At 30.6% G+C, this 17157-nt stretch overlaps 4 protein-coding genes across 4 annotated transcripts; all 4 read left to right on the top strand.

Moving 5' to 3' along the window:
• The first annotated feature begins 257 nt into the window (after positions 1–257).
• On the top strand, positions 258–2963 carry LOC146537004 (zinc carboxypeptidase-like). The gene is made up of 6 exons (XM_085189337.1): positions 258–592; positions 799–1204; positions 1289–1409; positions 1599–1819; positions 2184–2268; positions 2653–2963. Exons 1-6 carry the CDS (start codon positions 306–308, stop codon positions 2916–2918), a joined length of 1386 nt encoding a protein of 461 aa, XP_085045463.1. The 5' UTR covers positions 258–305; the 3' UTR covers positions 2919–2963.
• A 1246-nt stretch (positions 2964–4209) lies between these two features.
• LOC146537003 (zinc carboxypeptidase-like) lies at positions 4210–6620 on the top strand. The gene is made up of 6 exons (XM_085189335.1): positions 4210–4501; positions 4814–5225; positions 5356–5467; positions 5776–5996; positions 6131–6215; positions 6343–6620. The coding sequence occupies exons 1-6, from the start codon at positions 4224–4226 to the stop codon at positions 6603–6605; spliced, it is 1371 nt and encodes a 456-aa protein (XP_085045461.1). The 5' UTR covers positions 4210–4223; the 3' UTR covers positions 6606–6620.
• A 384-nt stretch (positions 6621–7004) lies between these two features.
• On the top strand, positions 7005–10864 carry LOC146537002 (zinc carboxypeptidase-like). Its single transcript, XM_085189336.1, has 7 exons — positions 7005–7190; positions 7300–7422; positions 7457–7736; positions 8438–8549; positions 9140–9360; positions 9477–9561; positions 10593–10864. The coding sequence occupies exons 1-7, from the start codon at positions 7102–7104 to the stop codon at positions 10853–10855; spliced, it is 1173 nt and encodes a 390-aa protein (XP_085045462.1). The 5' UTR covers positions 7005–7101; the 3' UTR covers positions 10856–10864.
• Positions 10865–13963: 3099 nt separating this feature from the next.
• On the top strand, positions 13964–16975 carry LOC146537001 (zinc carboxypeptidase-like). The gene is made up of 6 exons (XM_085189391.1): positions 13964–14292; positions 14397–14808; positions 14923–15037; positions 15337–15557; positions 16349–16433; positions 16602–16975. The coding sequence occupies exons 1-6, from the start codon at positions 14012–14014 to the stop codon at positions 16868–16870; spliced, it is 1383 nt and encodes a 460-aa protein (XP_085045517.1). The 5' UTR covers positions 13964–14011; the 3' UTR covers positions 16871–16975.
• Positions 16976–17157: the final 182 nt, after the last annotated feature.

Genomic DNA, 17157 nt, shown 5'->3' with positions numbered 1-17157 from the left:
ATTATAATGGAAATTGTTAGTGCATTCTATTTGCAGCTTAGTGTAAAAACTATAAACGCAAAATCTGGTTTGTGTTTTCTAGAATTTCTTTTTAAATAATAAATAAGACTTTAAGAATTATTACTACCATTTTTGTTTGTTTTACATATATTATCATAATCGATCAAAAAGTTATTAATTGAATTAATGATAGCATCAGATTATAATTAATGATTAGATAAGCAGGCGTCTAAAGAATTTAAAAATCATTAATTTATTATAGCTTTAGGTATCGAGTATGCTGCTTATAAAATATTATTAAAAAAATGAAGTTCCAAATATTTATATTTATTAGCATATGCGTAATATCAGCATTTGCTGAAAAGAAGAGCTATGAAGGTTTCAGTGTATATAAAGTGACACCAAAATCTGAAAATGATTTAGTAGTACTTAATGACTTACATAACAATGGACTTGGTGAATTTTGGGAAGATCAATTTTATATCAATTATGAAGTTAGAGTAATGGTATCTGAAGATAATAAAGTGAAATTCGAACATATGCTTAATCAAGCTGGAATGGAAGCAAAGTTGTCAATAAAGGATGTTAAGAGGTAGTGTATAAATAAATAATATGCCTGTAATTGTAAGTAAACAGTGTTCGGATTCGGCTAAAAGTTGGGAACGGAGTGTCTTAACACTAGGTTCCCTTTGCGTACCTTATTGGGTGCGGGATACAGCGTGAAGCTGATTTGATTTTACACTTAAAAATCGTAATTACAATATACTAAATAATATATAAATATGTTTAAACTTGTAGTGCAATAGAAGCTCAATTAAAGCCAGCCCAGAGAAACTCTCAAGAATCATTTCTTTCAATGAATTGGAATCAATATTATTCCCTTGAACAAATATATAATTGGCTTGACGAGGTCGCCAGAAATTATCCAAATGTAGTAACAATAGTTAATATGGGACAATCAGTACAAAACAGATCTATAAAGGGAATCAAAATTAATTATCGACCAAATAGAAACAATACGGTGATAGGAATGTTGCAAGGTACTCTACATGCTAGAGAATGGATTACTACTAGTACTTTGACTTGGATTATTAAGGAATTTTTGACTAGCAACAACCCTGAAATTAGGGCATTTGCGGAAAATATTGAATGGCATCTATTTCCTGTTGTAAATCCTGATGGATACCATTACACTTTTACCACTGTAAGTATAAAAGGAACTAAATAAGACTACATGGAGAAAATTAATGAATTATTAAAATTTAATTAAAAACCTATTTACTTTTAGAACAGAATGTGGAGAAAAAATAGAAGCACACAAAATTTCACTTCTTGTGCTTCATTGAATGTTTCGAATGATATGAGTAATGGAGTAGATTTAAATAGAAATTTCGATTACAAATGGATGAGTAAGTAATGAATGTATAATATTATACAACACATTATATCGTGCCCTTTTGTGATCAATAGTTGGGGTCCATTCCCATCCTATAGAATTAAAATGGGCTATTAATCCTTTAAATAATTTTGCAAAAATAGTATGATTTGTTTCGTTGTTTATGAGAAATTAGAGAAATAAAGACTGTTTATAATTTCAGCCATTGGAGCATCTAGCAACCCATGTACCGTTACCTTTGCTGGACCATCAGCATTATCTGAACCGGAATCTATAGCAATCGCTGAATACGTACTGAATTTAAACCAACAAGGCCGTCTTATATATTTCATAGATTTTCATTCTTATACTCAACTAGTTGTTATTCCATACAGCCATGTTAATAGCACTGATATATTAAAGCCAAGTAATTATGATGATATGGTAAGTAGATTTGGTTCTTTAAAATTTTAGTAAAATATGAAAGTTCTTTAAAAAAAGAAGGTAAAGACATATTTTTTGATACTGGATTTTCTTTGTCTACTAAAAAAACGTGACGTTAAAGTATAAAAATCCATTTATTAAAATTAATTTTGTTAATTAAAGAAAACTATATAACGTCTATAATAGGTTTCTTATCTCTCTCTCTCTCTCTCTCTTTTCATCTATAAATGGACTGTGTAACACAAAAAGATTTTCCTATTTGAACCAGTCGTTCCTGAGATTAACGAGTTCAACCAAACAGACATTTCAGCTTTATTATATTAGTTTTGATTTATCAAACATCCCAAAATATTATAATTTTCAGCTTAAAATAGCATCAAACGGAGCTAAAAAACTTGAAGAAAGAAATGGAACTGTTTATAGAGTTGGAATATCTGCCGACATTTTATGTAAGATTTTTAAACATTAGTTAATTTGTTCAAATTATTAATTTATATTTTAAGCATTTCTATGTTCTTTACCTTATACTTAAATTTGTATTATGGAAAGATAAAAAAGCATAGAATTGATAAAATTTATATTATAGCGCCTACTTGTTAACGCGACGCGACGGTTGAATCTCCTATTCTTATTCAACCGATCATCTCACCATATTACGAAAATTGGGCAGTGTCGGAACAGAGTGTTTTAACACTAGGTTACTCTCTGCCAATTCCGCTATACATGAGATACACTGTGAGCCCATAAATAAATGAATATATAATGCAATCTTTCAAAATAAACCAATATATTGACGTTTTAGCTTAAACTAACAAATAGGCAATCCATTTCAGATCCTATGAGTGGTACTACCTTTGACTGGGTAAAGAATGCAACAGACATCCCGGTATCCTTTTTAATCGAACTAAGAGATCTCGGGGAATATGGCTTTCTGTTACCCCCTGAACAGATTATTCCTAACAATCTAGAAATTATGGACGCATTACTAGAAATGGATAGGACCACTAGAGAACTTGGGTATTACGATTCTGGTACAAAAACAAGTGTTTATTCAATTAGTATTTTGGTATTAGGTGTTCTGTTAGCTTTATTGAATTGATAAAATATTAAAATTTATCTATTATATTATATTTTTGTTTAAAGTGTAATAAATAGTTGTAATAAGTAAATAAATTTTATTATAAAGTTATAAGATTTTTTATTGTAATTCCTTATCAGAATTCCGATAGGTAATATTATTGCTTTTTGATTTCTTCAACAAGTTCATAGCGGATCATTTACCAATGAGTTTCCTCTGTGTGGTGGCGATCCAAGAATGCCTAAATGTATGGACTATTGAACAAAGCGCTCAACCATTATTTCCAACATTACAGCTACCACTATACGCGAATGCCACTATACTTACCCTGGTCATAAATACTATTACAATTAAAAATAAAATAAATATTACTTTTGAATTTCCAATTAGTCATTTTTATATGATTCTTTGCTTTTTTTTATTTTTGTGCCAATAAATTGTAAAATATTTTATAACATAAAGTAGGTAAGGAGACATATATATTTTTTTAAATCCACACACATATAATGTCTGTAGATAATTACAAAGAAACCTCTGTTTTTGAAAGTAAAATATCTGCTTGTGAATACATTGTATTCATTGTATTTATTTATTTTTTATAAATCACTTAAATATAAATAGCATTTATATTTTTTTTACTAATAGAAAACGGAGTGTCTTAACACTAGGTTCCTACCTACCCTGCTGTATGTACAGCGGGGTAAATTAAATTATTCTATACTTCGGATATCAACCGAAACTTGTCAGTTGTCAGTCTGTATTGATGTTGATCTCGTGCCTATTGTTCTGACCCAATCAGGACAGTGAGTACGATAATGAAGCGATTCTGCCACACCAATCTGTATTCTTGGCCGTATTGCCGATCACTCATCAAAGAAGTTAGAAGAAACATAAAATGAATCTTAGTTATTTTGACCCAGTCTTTGACATCCATGACTAGGTCAAAATTAACACAATTACGCCTAGAGATTTACATTTGTTTATTACATTTAGATAAATATTGCGTTTAGGTGGTTGTAGTCTCTTATACATAACAATCATTAATTTTTATGAAAACTTATAAAAAGTTATATTATATTCTAAGATTATATTATAAGTATAGATTATAAGTATAATAAGATATTAACTAAAGCAAGAAGAATATCGAAATAGGCCAGGCCATGTATATATATATATATACATTATCAATATAATAAATTTATTACAGAAGATAAAGCTATAATTAATTAAATCCATAGAAGATAAATAGAGAAATATATGGATTGTCATCATCATTACAATTTAACATTTCATAGTTGCACGTGAAAAATGAATGATTTTGCTAAAATGCTTTTTAATTTAAGTCTGATAATATTAATAATAGTTTCTATAGTAGAATGTTATGTCAGTTATGATAATTTTAAAGTTTACAAAGTTTTGCCACACACAAAAGAACATGCGCATATATTAAGTGAGTTAAATAAAGAATATGACTTCTGGTCTGCGAGGATTGACATTGGAAAAGAAGCTAGGATAATGGTTCCACCAAGTAAAGAAGAAGAATTTAAAAAATATATCTCTGACCTTGGTATTAAACCAATTTTGAGTATATCAAACGTGCAAGAGTGAGTACAACTTAGTTTTTATGTTTAAGTTTTGAGTATTATATATAAGTTTTTTTTATAATTATTCAATATAGTTTTTCTTACATTATAATTAAATTATTTTAAAATAATTAAATACGCATACGCGGCGTTCACTTAACAAAACAGAACTGTTTGATCTAATTGATATAAACTTAATATAATATATCAACATTAAGTTAAACATATTTAAATTATGCTAATTCGGCAATATACTAAATATACTAATGATAATTGATAATTTATATAAAATTGATAAATTTACATAATAAAATTGAACATGTCGTGTTTTAGCTTAATTGACACACAAAACGCACATGGAAACGTTACAAGAAATACTCAATTTGGTTCTTTAAATTGGAATCAGTATCATAATTTACAACAAATTCAAGCTTGGCTTGATGAACTTCAAGATTTGTATCCTGGAATTGTCACTACCCTTACCATAGGAAGATCGAATGAGGGAAGAGAAATTAAAGGTGTCATAATAGATTTTAGATCTGGAAATAGAGGTTCCAATCCCCTAGTAGCTATGATAGAAGGTGGTATTCATAGTGCCGAATGGATTTCACCAGCTACAGTAACTTGGATTATAAAGGAATTTCTTTCTAGTAATGACACTGATATCAGACATATGGCAGAGGCATTCGTTTGGCACATTTTCCCGATTATAAATCCTGATGGCTACGCGTACACTTTTTCAACAGTAAGTTTCTCATTTTCAACATCCTTATTAAACAAGTTGTTCAATATGTGTTTTTGTTTTAAATTGTGCTTTGATGCAATAAATTATGTTTTAAAAACTAAATGAACAATAATTTTAATTCATATTATAGAACCGCCTTTGGAGAAAAAATCGAAATACTTTACATACTACTAATTGTGAAGCAGGAAATGACTGGAGTAACGGTGTTGACTTAAACAGAAATTTTGATTTTTTATGGATGAGTAAGTAAATGTTTTGCAAAAAGTGAAATATAAACTCCATTGGAGCTTATAATCTATAGTTAAACCTAGAAAGACTCTTGATAGCATTAAGATTTTCACCTTTAATTAAGGTGAGAATTTTAATTTAATAGGGGAGATCCAGAAAATTTTACATGATACATATGGACTTTCTGAATTCTTTAGTTTAATACGAGGCCATGAGGTCAAAAGTCGCCTCCTGTATGAAGTAGTAGTAGTTTTAATATCATTTTTTTATTGTCTACACAATCAAAGCCTTTCATTCACACATGATATCTATGATATTTCAGAAACTGGTGCATCTTTAGATCCATGTTCGCAGAATTTTGCAGGACCTCATCCTGCTTCAGAACCTGAGACAAGAGCGATATCAAATTATGTCCTCAATTTGAAGAGCAGTGGAAATATGATTTACTATTTTGCAGTGCATTCTTATTCTCAAATGACTCTTATACCACACAGTCATATAACTGGAACAGATGTGCTACAAGTTTCAAATTTTGGAGATCTTGTAAATCCTTTTTAATAGTATATGGCTTCTTATTTTCCAAAAACAAACAGAATAAAATTTAAAGATAAAATTATGTGAAAAAGATTATTGCATTTTACACAGATTTTTTTTTCTCACTTTTATTTATGTTTTAGTTTGAGATAGCAATCAGAGGAGCGGAGAAACTAACGGAGGTACATGGAACGGTCTATCAAGTCGGAACGTCACCAGATTTATTATGTTAGTATTAAAGTTTAGAATTGGGCCTCAAATAGATAAGTAGTTACTTTTAATATGTATATTATGGCTTATTAAAAAATCCTATAATAATAAAACACAGAATATATTTGGAAAACTGATATTTTAGATGAAATGTCAGGTACGAGCTTCGACTGGGTAAAGGGACTAGTAAATGTGCCAATTGTTTACTTATTTGAGCTTCGAGATGTTGGCGAGTATGGATGTCTATTGCCTGCTGAACAAATCATACCAAATAATGCGGAGATCATGGCTTGTTTAATTGAAACAGATCGTGCTACAAGAGAATTGGGCTATTATTCAGGAGCTACATCATTGTCTACTTCTATAATTACTTTTTTATGTATTTCAGTCATACTTATTATTAATTAAATTTCTAAACAAGGATCTGAATATTTTTATTTTTATAAATTATTTAATTTAAATTTACTCGATATCATGTTCAAAAGAAAATAGGTGTACAGAAAAAGCTTTAGCGCTAAGAAATTAGCTTTTCATTTTATTTTATTCCAGCAGATTACACAACATCAGCATTATCAATATTATACCTTTGTTACTTTAGATAGTGCTATAAGTAATTACGTTTAGAGAAGATAAATAGAGAAATATATGAATTGTCATCATCATTTTACTTTTAGATTTCATAGTTGAACGTGGGAAAGTTACTGACTTTGGTAAAATGATTTTTAATTTAAGTTTATTAATATTGATAACAACCACTATAGTAGAATGTAATATAAGGTATGATAATTTCAAAGTGTACAAAGTTTTACCAAAAATAGAAGAACATGTGCAAATCTTAAATGACTTAAATAAAGAATATGATTTTTGGACTGATAGAATTGATATTGGAAAATATGTTAGGATAATGGTCCCTCCAAGTCAAGATGAAGAATTTAGAGAATATATGTCTAGTGTTGGTATAGAACTAGTTTTGGGTATATCAAATGTACAAGAGTAAGTATTATGATTATTAATTTTAACAACAAAACAACAAATATAACAATAATACAATACAAAAATATACATATTTTCTCAATATTAAGGCTACTTTATATTTTTTCAGTTTAATTCAAGCGCAAGTAACTCCTGCAAACATTACTAGAAATACTCAATTTGGTTCTTTAAATTGGAGTCAGTATCATAATTTAGAAGCAATTCATTCTTGGCTTGATGAACTTCAAGATTTGTATCTCCAGGATACGGATTTTCGGAATTCGAAGGATTGTCACTACGCTCACTATAGGAAGGTCAAATGAGGGAAGAGAAATTAAAGGTGTTATAATAGATTTTAGATCAGGAAATAGGGGTTCCAATCCCCTAGTAGCTATGATAGAAGGCGGTATTCATGGTGCAGAATGGATCTCACCAGCTACAGTAACTTGGATTATAAAGGAATTTTTATCCAGTAATGATCTAGAAGTTAGGCATATGGCAGAAGCATTTACTTGGCACATTTTCCCGATTGTTAATCCTGATGGCTATGCATACACTTTTTCTACAGTAAGTTTTGAAACATTATATTTATAAATATTATCAAACTCCACGTTATTAAATAAAATAATGTTATATTCGACTTAATGTATGGTCTTACTTGTGATAAAAATTTTACTAGATCATTACATAGGAGTTATAACAAGGTATTTTCCTTGAATTTGATGATAAGCAAATTATATTATAACATTGTAATGTAACAAAAAGGGATTACTCATAATTTTATCATTTATCTCAATCCTATTTAATGTTATATATATTGATTAAAATAATAAAGAAATGAAATACATATATACGACTAAGTACAGCTATCATCTTCCCCTTTTACGTTCATGTTTCCGTACCTCAAAAGGAAGAAACGGAACCCTTAATGAGATCGCGTGAAGGTATCATCTGAATATGGACTCAGATCTATGGTTCAAAAATTAAAATAGACAAAAGCTAGAAAGATTTACAAATTATTTTTGATGCATTTTACAGCGTAATCAAAACTTTTAGTTTTTTAACTTTTTCTTTTACAAAACGTTACTTACCGTGGGCCTATAACAAGAAAATTATTTCAAAAATAATACTAATTGTAGCTCAATTCATATAAAATAAGTGCATATTACCGTATTGACCGCAAAATTAGTTGACGTACAAGCCTTTGTAGGCGAATCTGGCTCACACTTTGCACTTTGAATCTGACCGATTTATTGTTTATATTACAGAATCGTCTTTGGAGAAAAAACCGTAACACTTTATACACCACTAACTGTACAGCAGGAAACGATTGGAGTAACGGAATCGATTTAAACAGAAATTTTGATTTTTTATGGATGAGTAAGTATATTCTGATATAATTACTCTTTTATACATATCCTGCATTTTGTTGAGCTCTTAAAAAAACTAAGCACCTATAATTGTTCTTAGTTCAGTAATAACATAAGTTTATATATTGACAAGCATTTAGTAACTAATAAGTTACTCACATCAGAATTAGCTATCAATTCGAAATGTGATTCGTCATTACATTGAAATTAAGTAAAAGTAACGATGTATTACAAATCTCTCTTTAATGAATTTACATTTTTTTTAACTTCATGCTGTATTCCGCACGTAGCAAGGTAAGGCATAAGGAACTTAGGCACCTAATGTTAAGACACTCTGTTCCCATTAAAATACTTCCGGTCCCAATTTTTCGTCCAATTCTGAAGACAACGCGTTTTGATTGGCGGAACATAAGGACGCGATTTGCCTTGTAACTGTTGCAAGGAATTTTAAATATAAAACATTTGATTTCCTCGAGTGGGAATCGAACCCACAGCCTGTCGCGGTTTCAGTCAGATTTTGTGTTCCTGAAACGATTGGCATTAAAATACAAAATTTCGACCGCAAAAATATTTATCCTAAACTTTTATTACCTATTTCAGCAACTGGAGCTTCCTTAGATCCATGTTCCCAAAACTTTGCGGGACCTCACGCTGCATCGGAACCTGAAACAAGAGCTATATCAAATTATGTTCTCAATGTGAAGAATAGTGGGAATATGGTGTACTATTTTTCTTTCCACTCATATTCTCAAATGACTCTCATACCCTACAGTCATTTATCTGGGACAGATGTACTGCAAGTTTCGAATTTTGGAGATCTTGTAAGTTTTACAATATTATTATTAATATTAAAGAATAAATAAATATTAATTACACATGCTTTTGACACTTAATAAAATATCGATAAAAATTTACTAAATAATTTTGTTACTTTCAGTATGAAATAGCAATACGAGGAGCGGAGAAACTAACTCAAGTTCACGGCACGGCATTTCTAGTTGGAACATCTCCTGACTTATTATGTAAGTATAAGAGAAATCCCGAGGCCACTTGCTGTGCAGGCGTGTGACTATAAACCTTGATAGGTTAGGTAGGAACTCACAGTTCGATTTCCACTCGAGGAAATGAAATATTCAAGATTTTTATTTCAATTGTATATATTAAGATATAATATTCATATACTAGCTAAGTTCTAGCTTTAAATATTTGCCGATATTTCGAAAGCGTTTTGCATAGTTAAAAAAAAAGCATTATTTATGTATACAGAAAAAATATTTTATTCATTGTAAAGAGGCCGCAAATTCGATCCATATACCACAAATGCTCGTACTGATGTAAATATTGAACTGATTAAAATAAAATATGTGCATACATCATCAATGTCGAAACAAAAGCGTTTCCTGTCATTAAGACTTAACAATTAATTAATTAAGACTAGACAATTAAGATTTTGCTGTCATGATTAAAAGCTGGTAACGGACAACGTGTATTTTTCACAAACCATTTCAAGCTGGCAAATTTTAAGTTAATTAATTCATCATTCTCTACTTCACCGACCAAAGAATGGGAGATCTATATGGATACCAAGTGTTCACTCGGGATAAAATTCAAACTCTAAATTTCATTCAACATTTTTTTATGTATGAGCTTCATTATGTTTATAAGTTAATGTACTTCTAGCTTGTACTAGATTATGAGGTTATAATAGAAATATTATCGCTAAACCCTTCCTATTGTATTTCAATTTTATCTTTCATGATTTTGACTGTACTCAGAGCGCAAAGAAACCATTAATTATAATATGTGATTTACCAATCGTTTAGTAAATAACGAAGAATTTAATAAACGATTGATCTAATTATAACTTAAAATATTCACCCACCCTGTAAAAACGAAGATATCGTTCTATTTTAATTTAGTCATTCTAATTAGAGTAACTAATCTACATAACATTATGTTTCAGTATTTTATGTTTTTAATTTTAAGTTTATTGGTTTTGGCTTATGGTACCCACTATATAAAATATTTATTAAATGTCAAAATTATGTTTCAGATGAAGTCTCAGGATCAAGTTTCGACTGGGTAAAAGGAATCGTGGATGTACCAATTGTTTATTTATTTGAACTTCGGGACGTTGGCGAGTATGGATGCCTATTGCCTGCTGACCAAATTATACCAAATAATGAGGAGATGATGGCATGTTTGATTGAAACAGACCGTGCTACAAGAGAATTGGGCTATTATTCTGGATCGACGTCATTGTATACATCTTTAGTTCTTCTATTCTGTTCTTTATTAATATTTATTATTTATTAAATTTCTGGACGATGGCTGCACTTTCTAATTCATCTTTCTTTGTTTCTAATTCTTCAATTGCTTCTAAATGCTGCTGCATTAAATTGAAGATTTTTTAAAACTTTGCTTTATTTTTCTTATTTTAATAAGCATTATATAAGGATACTTGTTACTTGAATATTATAGTTTAGAAAAATATATAATTTCTTTTAGGAAATATAAAATATATTAAACTAGCGACCCCATTGCGGCTTCGCCCGCTTTAACTACTGGATTATTCATATAATGTACGTTTGTACAAAAAAAATATGAAACTAAATATATCGCCCTGAAATAATACATTCAACTCCAATTATCCAATACGTGCAAACGTATCTAAATCTTCGTTGCTGTAGACAGGTGGGTTTTTTTTTTCGAGCTTGTGGTTAATGCTGAAGAGGGTATTCTGTCCCTGATGAAAAGCAACCACTACGTGGGCGCCTGTGAGGAAAATTAAATAGAATGCATCAGCCGGGAATCGAACCCGGGTCGCCCTCGTGGCAGGCGAGCATTCTACCACTGAACCACCGATGCATGTAAGGCAGGCGGGCGCGGCGGACACATGGCGAGTGGCGAGCCGTTTCGCAGCAAGGATTTTTTGATATTGTAACAACTTCTAAAGTATTTATTAAAATGAAAAACAGTAAAAGACAGTTTCGGTCTACATTAAATGGCCAACGTAACTAATGTACTTATTTATATGCTGAGAATAAGGGATAAGTGAAACTTGAGTAACATACAGCTGATGTGTCAACGGCGGGATGTGTCAACAATTAAATGCGTTTTTCTGTAAAACTATTCGCAATTTCGAAATAGTGTAAAAAGCAAATTTTATCTTTAACGTAGAAATTTAATAAAGTATTTTAAAGGATAAGGATTAATACCATTATGGAAAAATATCGCTCACAATAAAAAATATATATAAATTATTATTTTTAGACAGAAATATGATCACTACACGTTATTCTTAAAAGATATGAATATGCTGTTGCGGACTTTTTTGTAGATCTTATTAAGACGCATAATACTCCAGTACATTATTTCCATGTAGTACTTACCAATAAAGCAGCGCATGCGCGAAAGTGTCTCAACGGGTAGGACTTTATACACATTTATCGTATTTATGTTAATTTACATAAGAATGTACAAATAATAAACTATATATAAACCTTCTACGAAAAATACTCGACCTAATGGTGAAAACCGCATAAAAATCTGTTGGGTGGTTTAGAAGAAGAAGAGTTAGAAACAACAGACAGACACGAAAAGCGACTTTGTTTTATAAGATATAGGATAGGATATTTCCTCGAGTGACAATCGAATTCACAATTCAATAAGAAAAATATCGAAAAGTAAAATGTCATACAAAAATCATGAGCAATTTGTAGTGAAAATAAAGGAAGTAATTCGAAAAATAGAAATTTGCATTAACGTAATATAATACAGATAACATTCATTAGAAACTTATTATTGTAGTTCATTTCATACAAAATGAGTGCACATACCCGCAAACTAATCGCAATTTAAATACATGTACTTGATTTAAAAGAATGAAATATAATTGCGTTCCCCTTTTTCTGTTCGATGTTTTGTATTTCAATTACTTATATCGATATTTATTATCAAATATGGCTTAATCTTTATGGCACATATTAATATATCAGAGACCTAAGTTGCGAGAACAGAACCGCCATCATAGCACAGAGTAACCTAAAAAATAATATGTATTATTGTGAAATAATATAAATAATGGGTTGAATTGAATATATTATTTATTTATTGTGTCATAAAATTCAGCTTTAAATGTTGCATATATAAAAATATGTTGTAGTATAATATGTACATATATAAATATATGTATCTATAAATAATAATAATAATAAAGCGGAAGAGTTTGTTTGTTTGTTTGTTTGTTTGTTTGTTTGAACGCTAAGATCTCTGGATCTACTGGTCAGATTTACTTTGTTTTTGTTTTGTATGAAAGCTACATTCTTCAGAATTGCTGTAGGCTATATAACATTACATTTCACATATATACTAATAAATTAAAATACTTTCTAATTTGACATGCAATTTATTCTGCCATGTTAATAACAACCGTCGTCGCTACGCGACCGCGTTCGTTACCGCGTCATTTTGATATTCATCCTTATGAAAATAAATATAATAGTCACTTTTAGCATTTTATCTAGATTCAAATTATAGTTTACTGTATAACATTCTAATAAATAATTAAGGAGATGTCACTGATTCCAAATGACCTAGCCACCTAGCGGGCGGCATAGTATGAGTATGACCGACGCGAACGGGCAGATGACGTTGACGATTTTTATAAATTTTCATACATTTTCGAACTATTGTTAATTTTTATGTAATTATTTCCTGTTTATAATTAATTTAAACTACATTTTGGTTCTCTTCTTAATATTTGATATTGCCCGCTAAAATTATCCTATTTAATATAGAGAAATGTTTAGTTATTTCATAGAGTCGACATCTACGACATCATTTTCTAATATTAAGAAGAATTCCTATTCTTTAGTTACTTTTAATCCTTTTGTTGGTTCATTTCAATAACTCAGATATTTTTTACTAATAATATGCCTCTACTTATTATTCTTTTTGATTATTTAAGCTTATATTTTCTTACTAATTGTATTGAAAATTGAAAATAATTTCATGAATATATTTAATAAATATTCTTATAGTTGAAGCAGGCGTAGCCGCGTCCGGATCCGCTAGTTATAGTATAATTTCTATTTCTTCGCTCTGATGTTAAGGCAAAAGCGCGACGTCGGGTTCCGCCATTTAACACGCAATGCCTCCAGAATTCGGAGGAGACTACTGCAGGAGGACTACTGCAGCACTACTCTGCTGTGTGCGGGATACAGCGTGAAGTTGATAGTATAATTTTGAACTAATTGCGTAACTCTCGCATTCGTAATCACATAAATAATTTACGAATATAAAAATATTAAATAAATCGTGTAGTTCTATTATACAGACTGATAAATCAACAATCGTAATACATACCTAAATAATATTAAGATTAGATTAAGCATAAGTATAATTACAGAGGTACCTTTTATTATTCATATTGTGTAGAATAAAATTGTACGTCTAAAATAGTAGACGAAAATGATTTTAAAATTAGCTATTTTAGCTTTTATAGCAATTATAAGAAGTGAAGCTTATGTAAGTTATGAAAATTTTAAAGTTTATAAAGTAATACCACAAAATGATGAACACGTGCAGAAAATAGAAGTGCTTCGTGAGCAGTTCTATGAATTTTGGACAGATATCACTAAAAAGGGTGAAGACGTAAGGATAATGGTGTCGCCTGAAAAAAATGACGAATTCGTCAAATATATAAAAAGCGCAGGAATGGAACCCGTTCTGGGTATATCCAACGTGCAAGAGTGAGTTATTTATTTATTGTTTATTGTAAGAAAAAGAAATTTTCAATAAATTTCAAAATATTTGTGTTGTAAATATCAGGACACTTATTTTATAATTATTTTAGATTAATTCGTGCGCAAATGCGACCAGCAAATGTAGAAAGAAGCAATAATCTTGGTTCATTTAGTTGGAATCAATATCACAATTTAGAAGATATCCACGCGTGGCTTGATGAACTTCCAAATTTGTATCCCGGAGTTGTTACAACTATTACCATTGGGCAATCTTTCGAAGGAAGAGCTATTAAAGGTGTTGTTATCGACTTCAAAGCTGGAAATAGAGGATCTAATCCATTGATTGGGATGATTGAAGGAGGTATTCATGCTAGAGAATGGATTTCACCAGCTACCGTCACTTGGGTTATTAAAGAGTTTTTGTCAAGTAATAACAGCGATACGAGGCACATGGCAGAGACTTTCGTTTGGCACATTTTCCCTGTAATTAATCCAGATGGATACGCTTACACATTCAGTAATGTAAGTTTAGAAATTTGTATATTTATTGTTGTTTAACTTGGTAACTTTATTTAAAAAATCTTTGTTTTTATTGATTTTCGCATTTCATTCTTTAACGTAAATGAACTATTACAGAATCGTATGTGGAGAAAAAACCGCAATCCTACATATAACAAGGTGTGTACCGGTGTATCAAACGATTTAAGCAACGGGATCGACCTCAATAGAAATTTCGACTATCTCTGGATGAGTAAGTCTGTTTTGTTACTAAATAGTACCATACTATTCAAGCGACCTTTGGCACGGCACTAGTCGCACGTCGTAAAATATCTATAAGATGTGTTTTGAGATTGAAGTTATCAATTTTATTTATCACGATGAACATTAGGCTTTCAAAGGCTTTAATTCTACTATTTAAATATTTTTATTCCAAATGAATAGTTTTATGCAGGGCAACAATCATTTATTTTATAAAAATGAATATGAGGGGATTTAGTACTCACTTACAAAAACGTAAAAATTTTAAAATATAGTTTTTTTTTGTCTTAGCTGTGGGTGCGTCCAACAATTCTTGTGCAGAAACTTATGCTGGACCTCATGGAGGATCTGAACTTGAAACAATAGCCATTTCCAATCATGTCATCAGCTTAAACCGTGCAGGAAAATTAATATATTACTTTGCCTTCCATTCTTATTCCCAGATGACACTTGTACCTTACAGCCATGTATATAATGAGGGCGTCCTAGAAGTTCCAAACTACGGAGATCTTGTAAGTTTTTCTTACAAAATATATTTTTATTTTCACGCTTCTTTCTAATTAAGTCGGATGTATTGATAAGATAGCATTAAGATAATCTATTCTTCAATAATTTCAAAGTTTTCTTATTAGATATCAGGGACAACCAAATATCTTATCGCTACTAAAGCAAAACAGACGAGGTTATTAGTTATACATATATCGAGCTTAACAATTAATTTGTAGTGAGTTTTATATTCTCTAGCATGCCAAGGCGGAAAAATGAAAATAGTTTATACACTTAGCTCAGTTTTAAACTCACAAACATAGCTTTTACAGTCAGACGTTACTGCCATTGGCCTAAAAAATCACGAGAGCAGACTCAACAATCGGGCTGTATTTGCTAATTTTCTTCAAGAATCCGATTTCTTCCGTAAAATACAAATTCTGCAATATCTTCTGAACCACTGAGAATGACACACATGGAAGTGAAATGGATAGGTACAGAGGCCCTCTACCCATAGATAACCATTGGTCGGTCGATCGCGTTATATTAAACAAAATAAACCAGCTTCACACTGTATCCCGCACATAGCAGGGTATGCAGAATAACATATTTCGGGGGAATAACTTATTTCCCCGCTCTGGTAATGACGCAAAGCGTGGCGTTGAGTTCTGCCACTCAATACGCAACGCGTCGAGAACCGGCAGATAGTGAGTAACGGAAGTGTCTTAATGGGAACGGATTGTCTTAATACGAGGTTTTCCTTTACCTACTCTGCTATGTGAAGGATACAACGTGAAGCAATAACTTTTTTTTTCAGTATGAAATTGCTATTCGCGGAGCTGAAAAACTGACTGAGGTTCACGGCACGCATTACCAAGTGGGAACATCCGCTGATATACTGTGTACGTAAAATTTTCTTTTTATTTTTTGGTAAGAATAAAATTACTAATAATAACAAGTTTATTAAAAAATGTTTTATATAGGCTATATTCTTAAAAGAATTATTAATTTACTTCAGAGTTAATAAATTTTTATAGACATTAAATAATATGTCACACAATAAATTTTAGATGCTGTCTCGGGTTCGAGCTTTGATTGGGTAAAAGGAGTTGCTGAAGTTCCAATAGTATATCTTTTTGAGCTTCGCGACGTCGGCGAGTATGGTTTTCTTGTGCCACCAGAAGATATCGTAAAAAATAATGAAGAAATAATGGCGTGCCTAATAGAAATGGATAAAGCTACTAATGAATTAGGGTATTATTACTCTGGAGCGTCCTCAGCTTATACATCGCTGTTATCATTATTTCTTAGTGCCTTATTTATATTACTTGTGAAGTAAACTAAAATATTATATTTTTATTTTTTAGAACCAGAATATATTTATTTGACAAAAATTATTGATTGCTTACGTGCCATGATTTTAGTTTTGTACCCAACCTCCTTATTTTGGATTGTTTTATTTCAAGTCCTCTCCATAGCTCTCTGACACTGATCTTAAGGTGGTGGCTATTCTTGCTATTAGTGTCTACGTCTAAGCTCAGAACGTAATAATTTGCTATTTACATTGAAGCACTCAGCCGTTACGATTTATGAACGTATTTATTCTGCATGATTAAAAGTTGTTAA

This window comes from Heliconius melpomene, chromosome 8 (assembly GCF_056956725.1).
Source record: "Heliconius melpomene rosina isolate 202511_hmr_F chromosome 8, ASM5695672v1, whole genome shotgun sequence".
In the NCBI taxonomy this organism is placed as follows: domain Eukaryota; kingdom Metazoa; phylum Arthropoda; class Insecta; order Lepidoptera; family Nymphalidae; genus Heliconius; species Heliconius melpomene.
The sequence above is the reverse complement of the archived record's forward strand: the minus strand, read 5'-3'. Positions and strand labels throughout refer to the sequence as shown.

Bases quoted from the DNA above. Each gene is read 5' to 3' on its own strand.
- LOC146537002 (XM_085189336.1), top strand. From the start codon at position 7,102: ATGGTCCCTCCAAGTCAAGATGAAGAATTTAGAGAATATATGTCTAGT. The intron at 7,191-7,299 runs GTAAGTATTATG...ATATTTTTTCAG, and splicing joins GGTATATCAAATGTACAAGA to TTTAATTCAAGCGCAAGTAA. The intron at 8,550-9,139 runs GTAAGTATATTC...TACCTATTTCAG, and splicing joins TTTTGATTTTTTATGGATGA to CAACTGGAGCTTCCTTAGAT.
- LOC146537004 (XM_085189337.1), top strand. From the start codon at position 306: ATGAAGTTCCAAATATTTATATTTATTAGCATATGCGTAATATCAGCA. The intron at 1,205-1,288 runs GTAAGTATAAAA...ATTTACTTTTAG, and splicing joins ACCATTACACTTTTACCACT to AACAGAATGTGGAGAAAAAA. The intron at 2,269-2,652 runs GTAAGATTTTTA...AATCCATTTCAG, and splicing joins AATATCTGCCGACATTTTAT to ATCCTATGAGTGGTACTACC.
- LOC146537001 (XM_085189391.1), top strand. From the start codon at position 14,012: ATGATTTTAAAATTAGCTATTTTAGCTTTTATAGCAATTATAAGAAGT. The intron at 14,293-14,396 runs GTGAGTTATTTA...TAATTATTTTAG, and splicing joins GGTATATCCAACGTGCAAGA to ATTAATTCGTGCGCAAATGC. The intron at 14,809-14,922 runs GTAAGTTTAGAA...GAACTATTACAG, and splicing joins ACGCTTACACATTCAGTAAT to AATCGTATGTGGAGAAAAAA.
- LOC146537003 (XM_085189335.1), top strand. From the start codon at position 4,224: ATGCTTTTTAATTTAAGTCTGATAATATTAATAATAGTTTCTATAGTA. The intron at 5,468-5,775 runs GTAAGTAAATGT...ATGATATTTCAG, and splicing joins TTTTGATTTTTTATGGATGA to AAACTGGTGCATCTTTAGAT. The intron at 6,216-6,342 runs GTTAGTATTAAA...CTGATATTTTAG, and splicing joins AACGTCACCAGATTTATTAT to ATGAAATGTCAGGTACGAGC.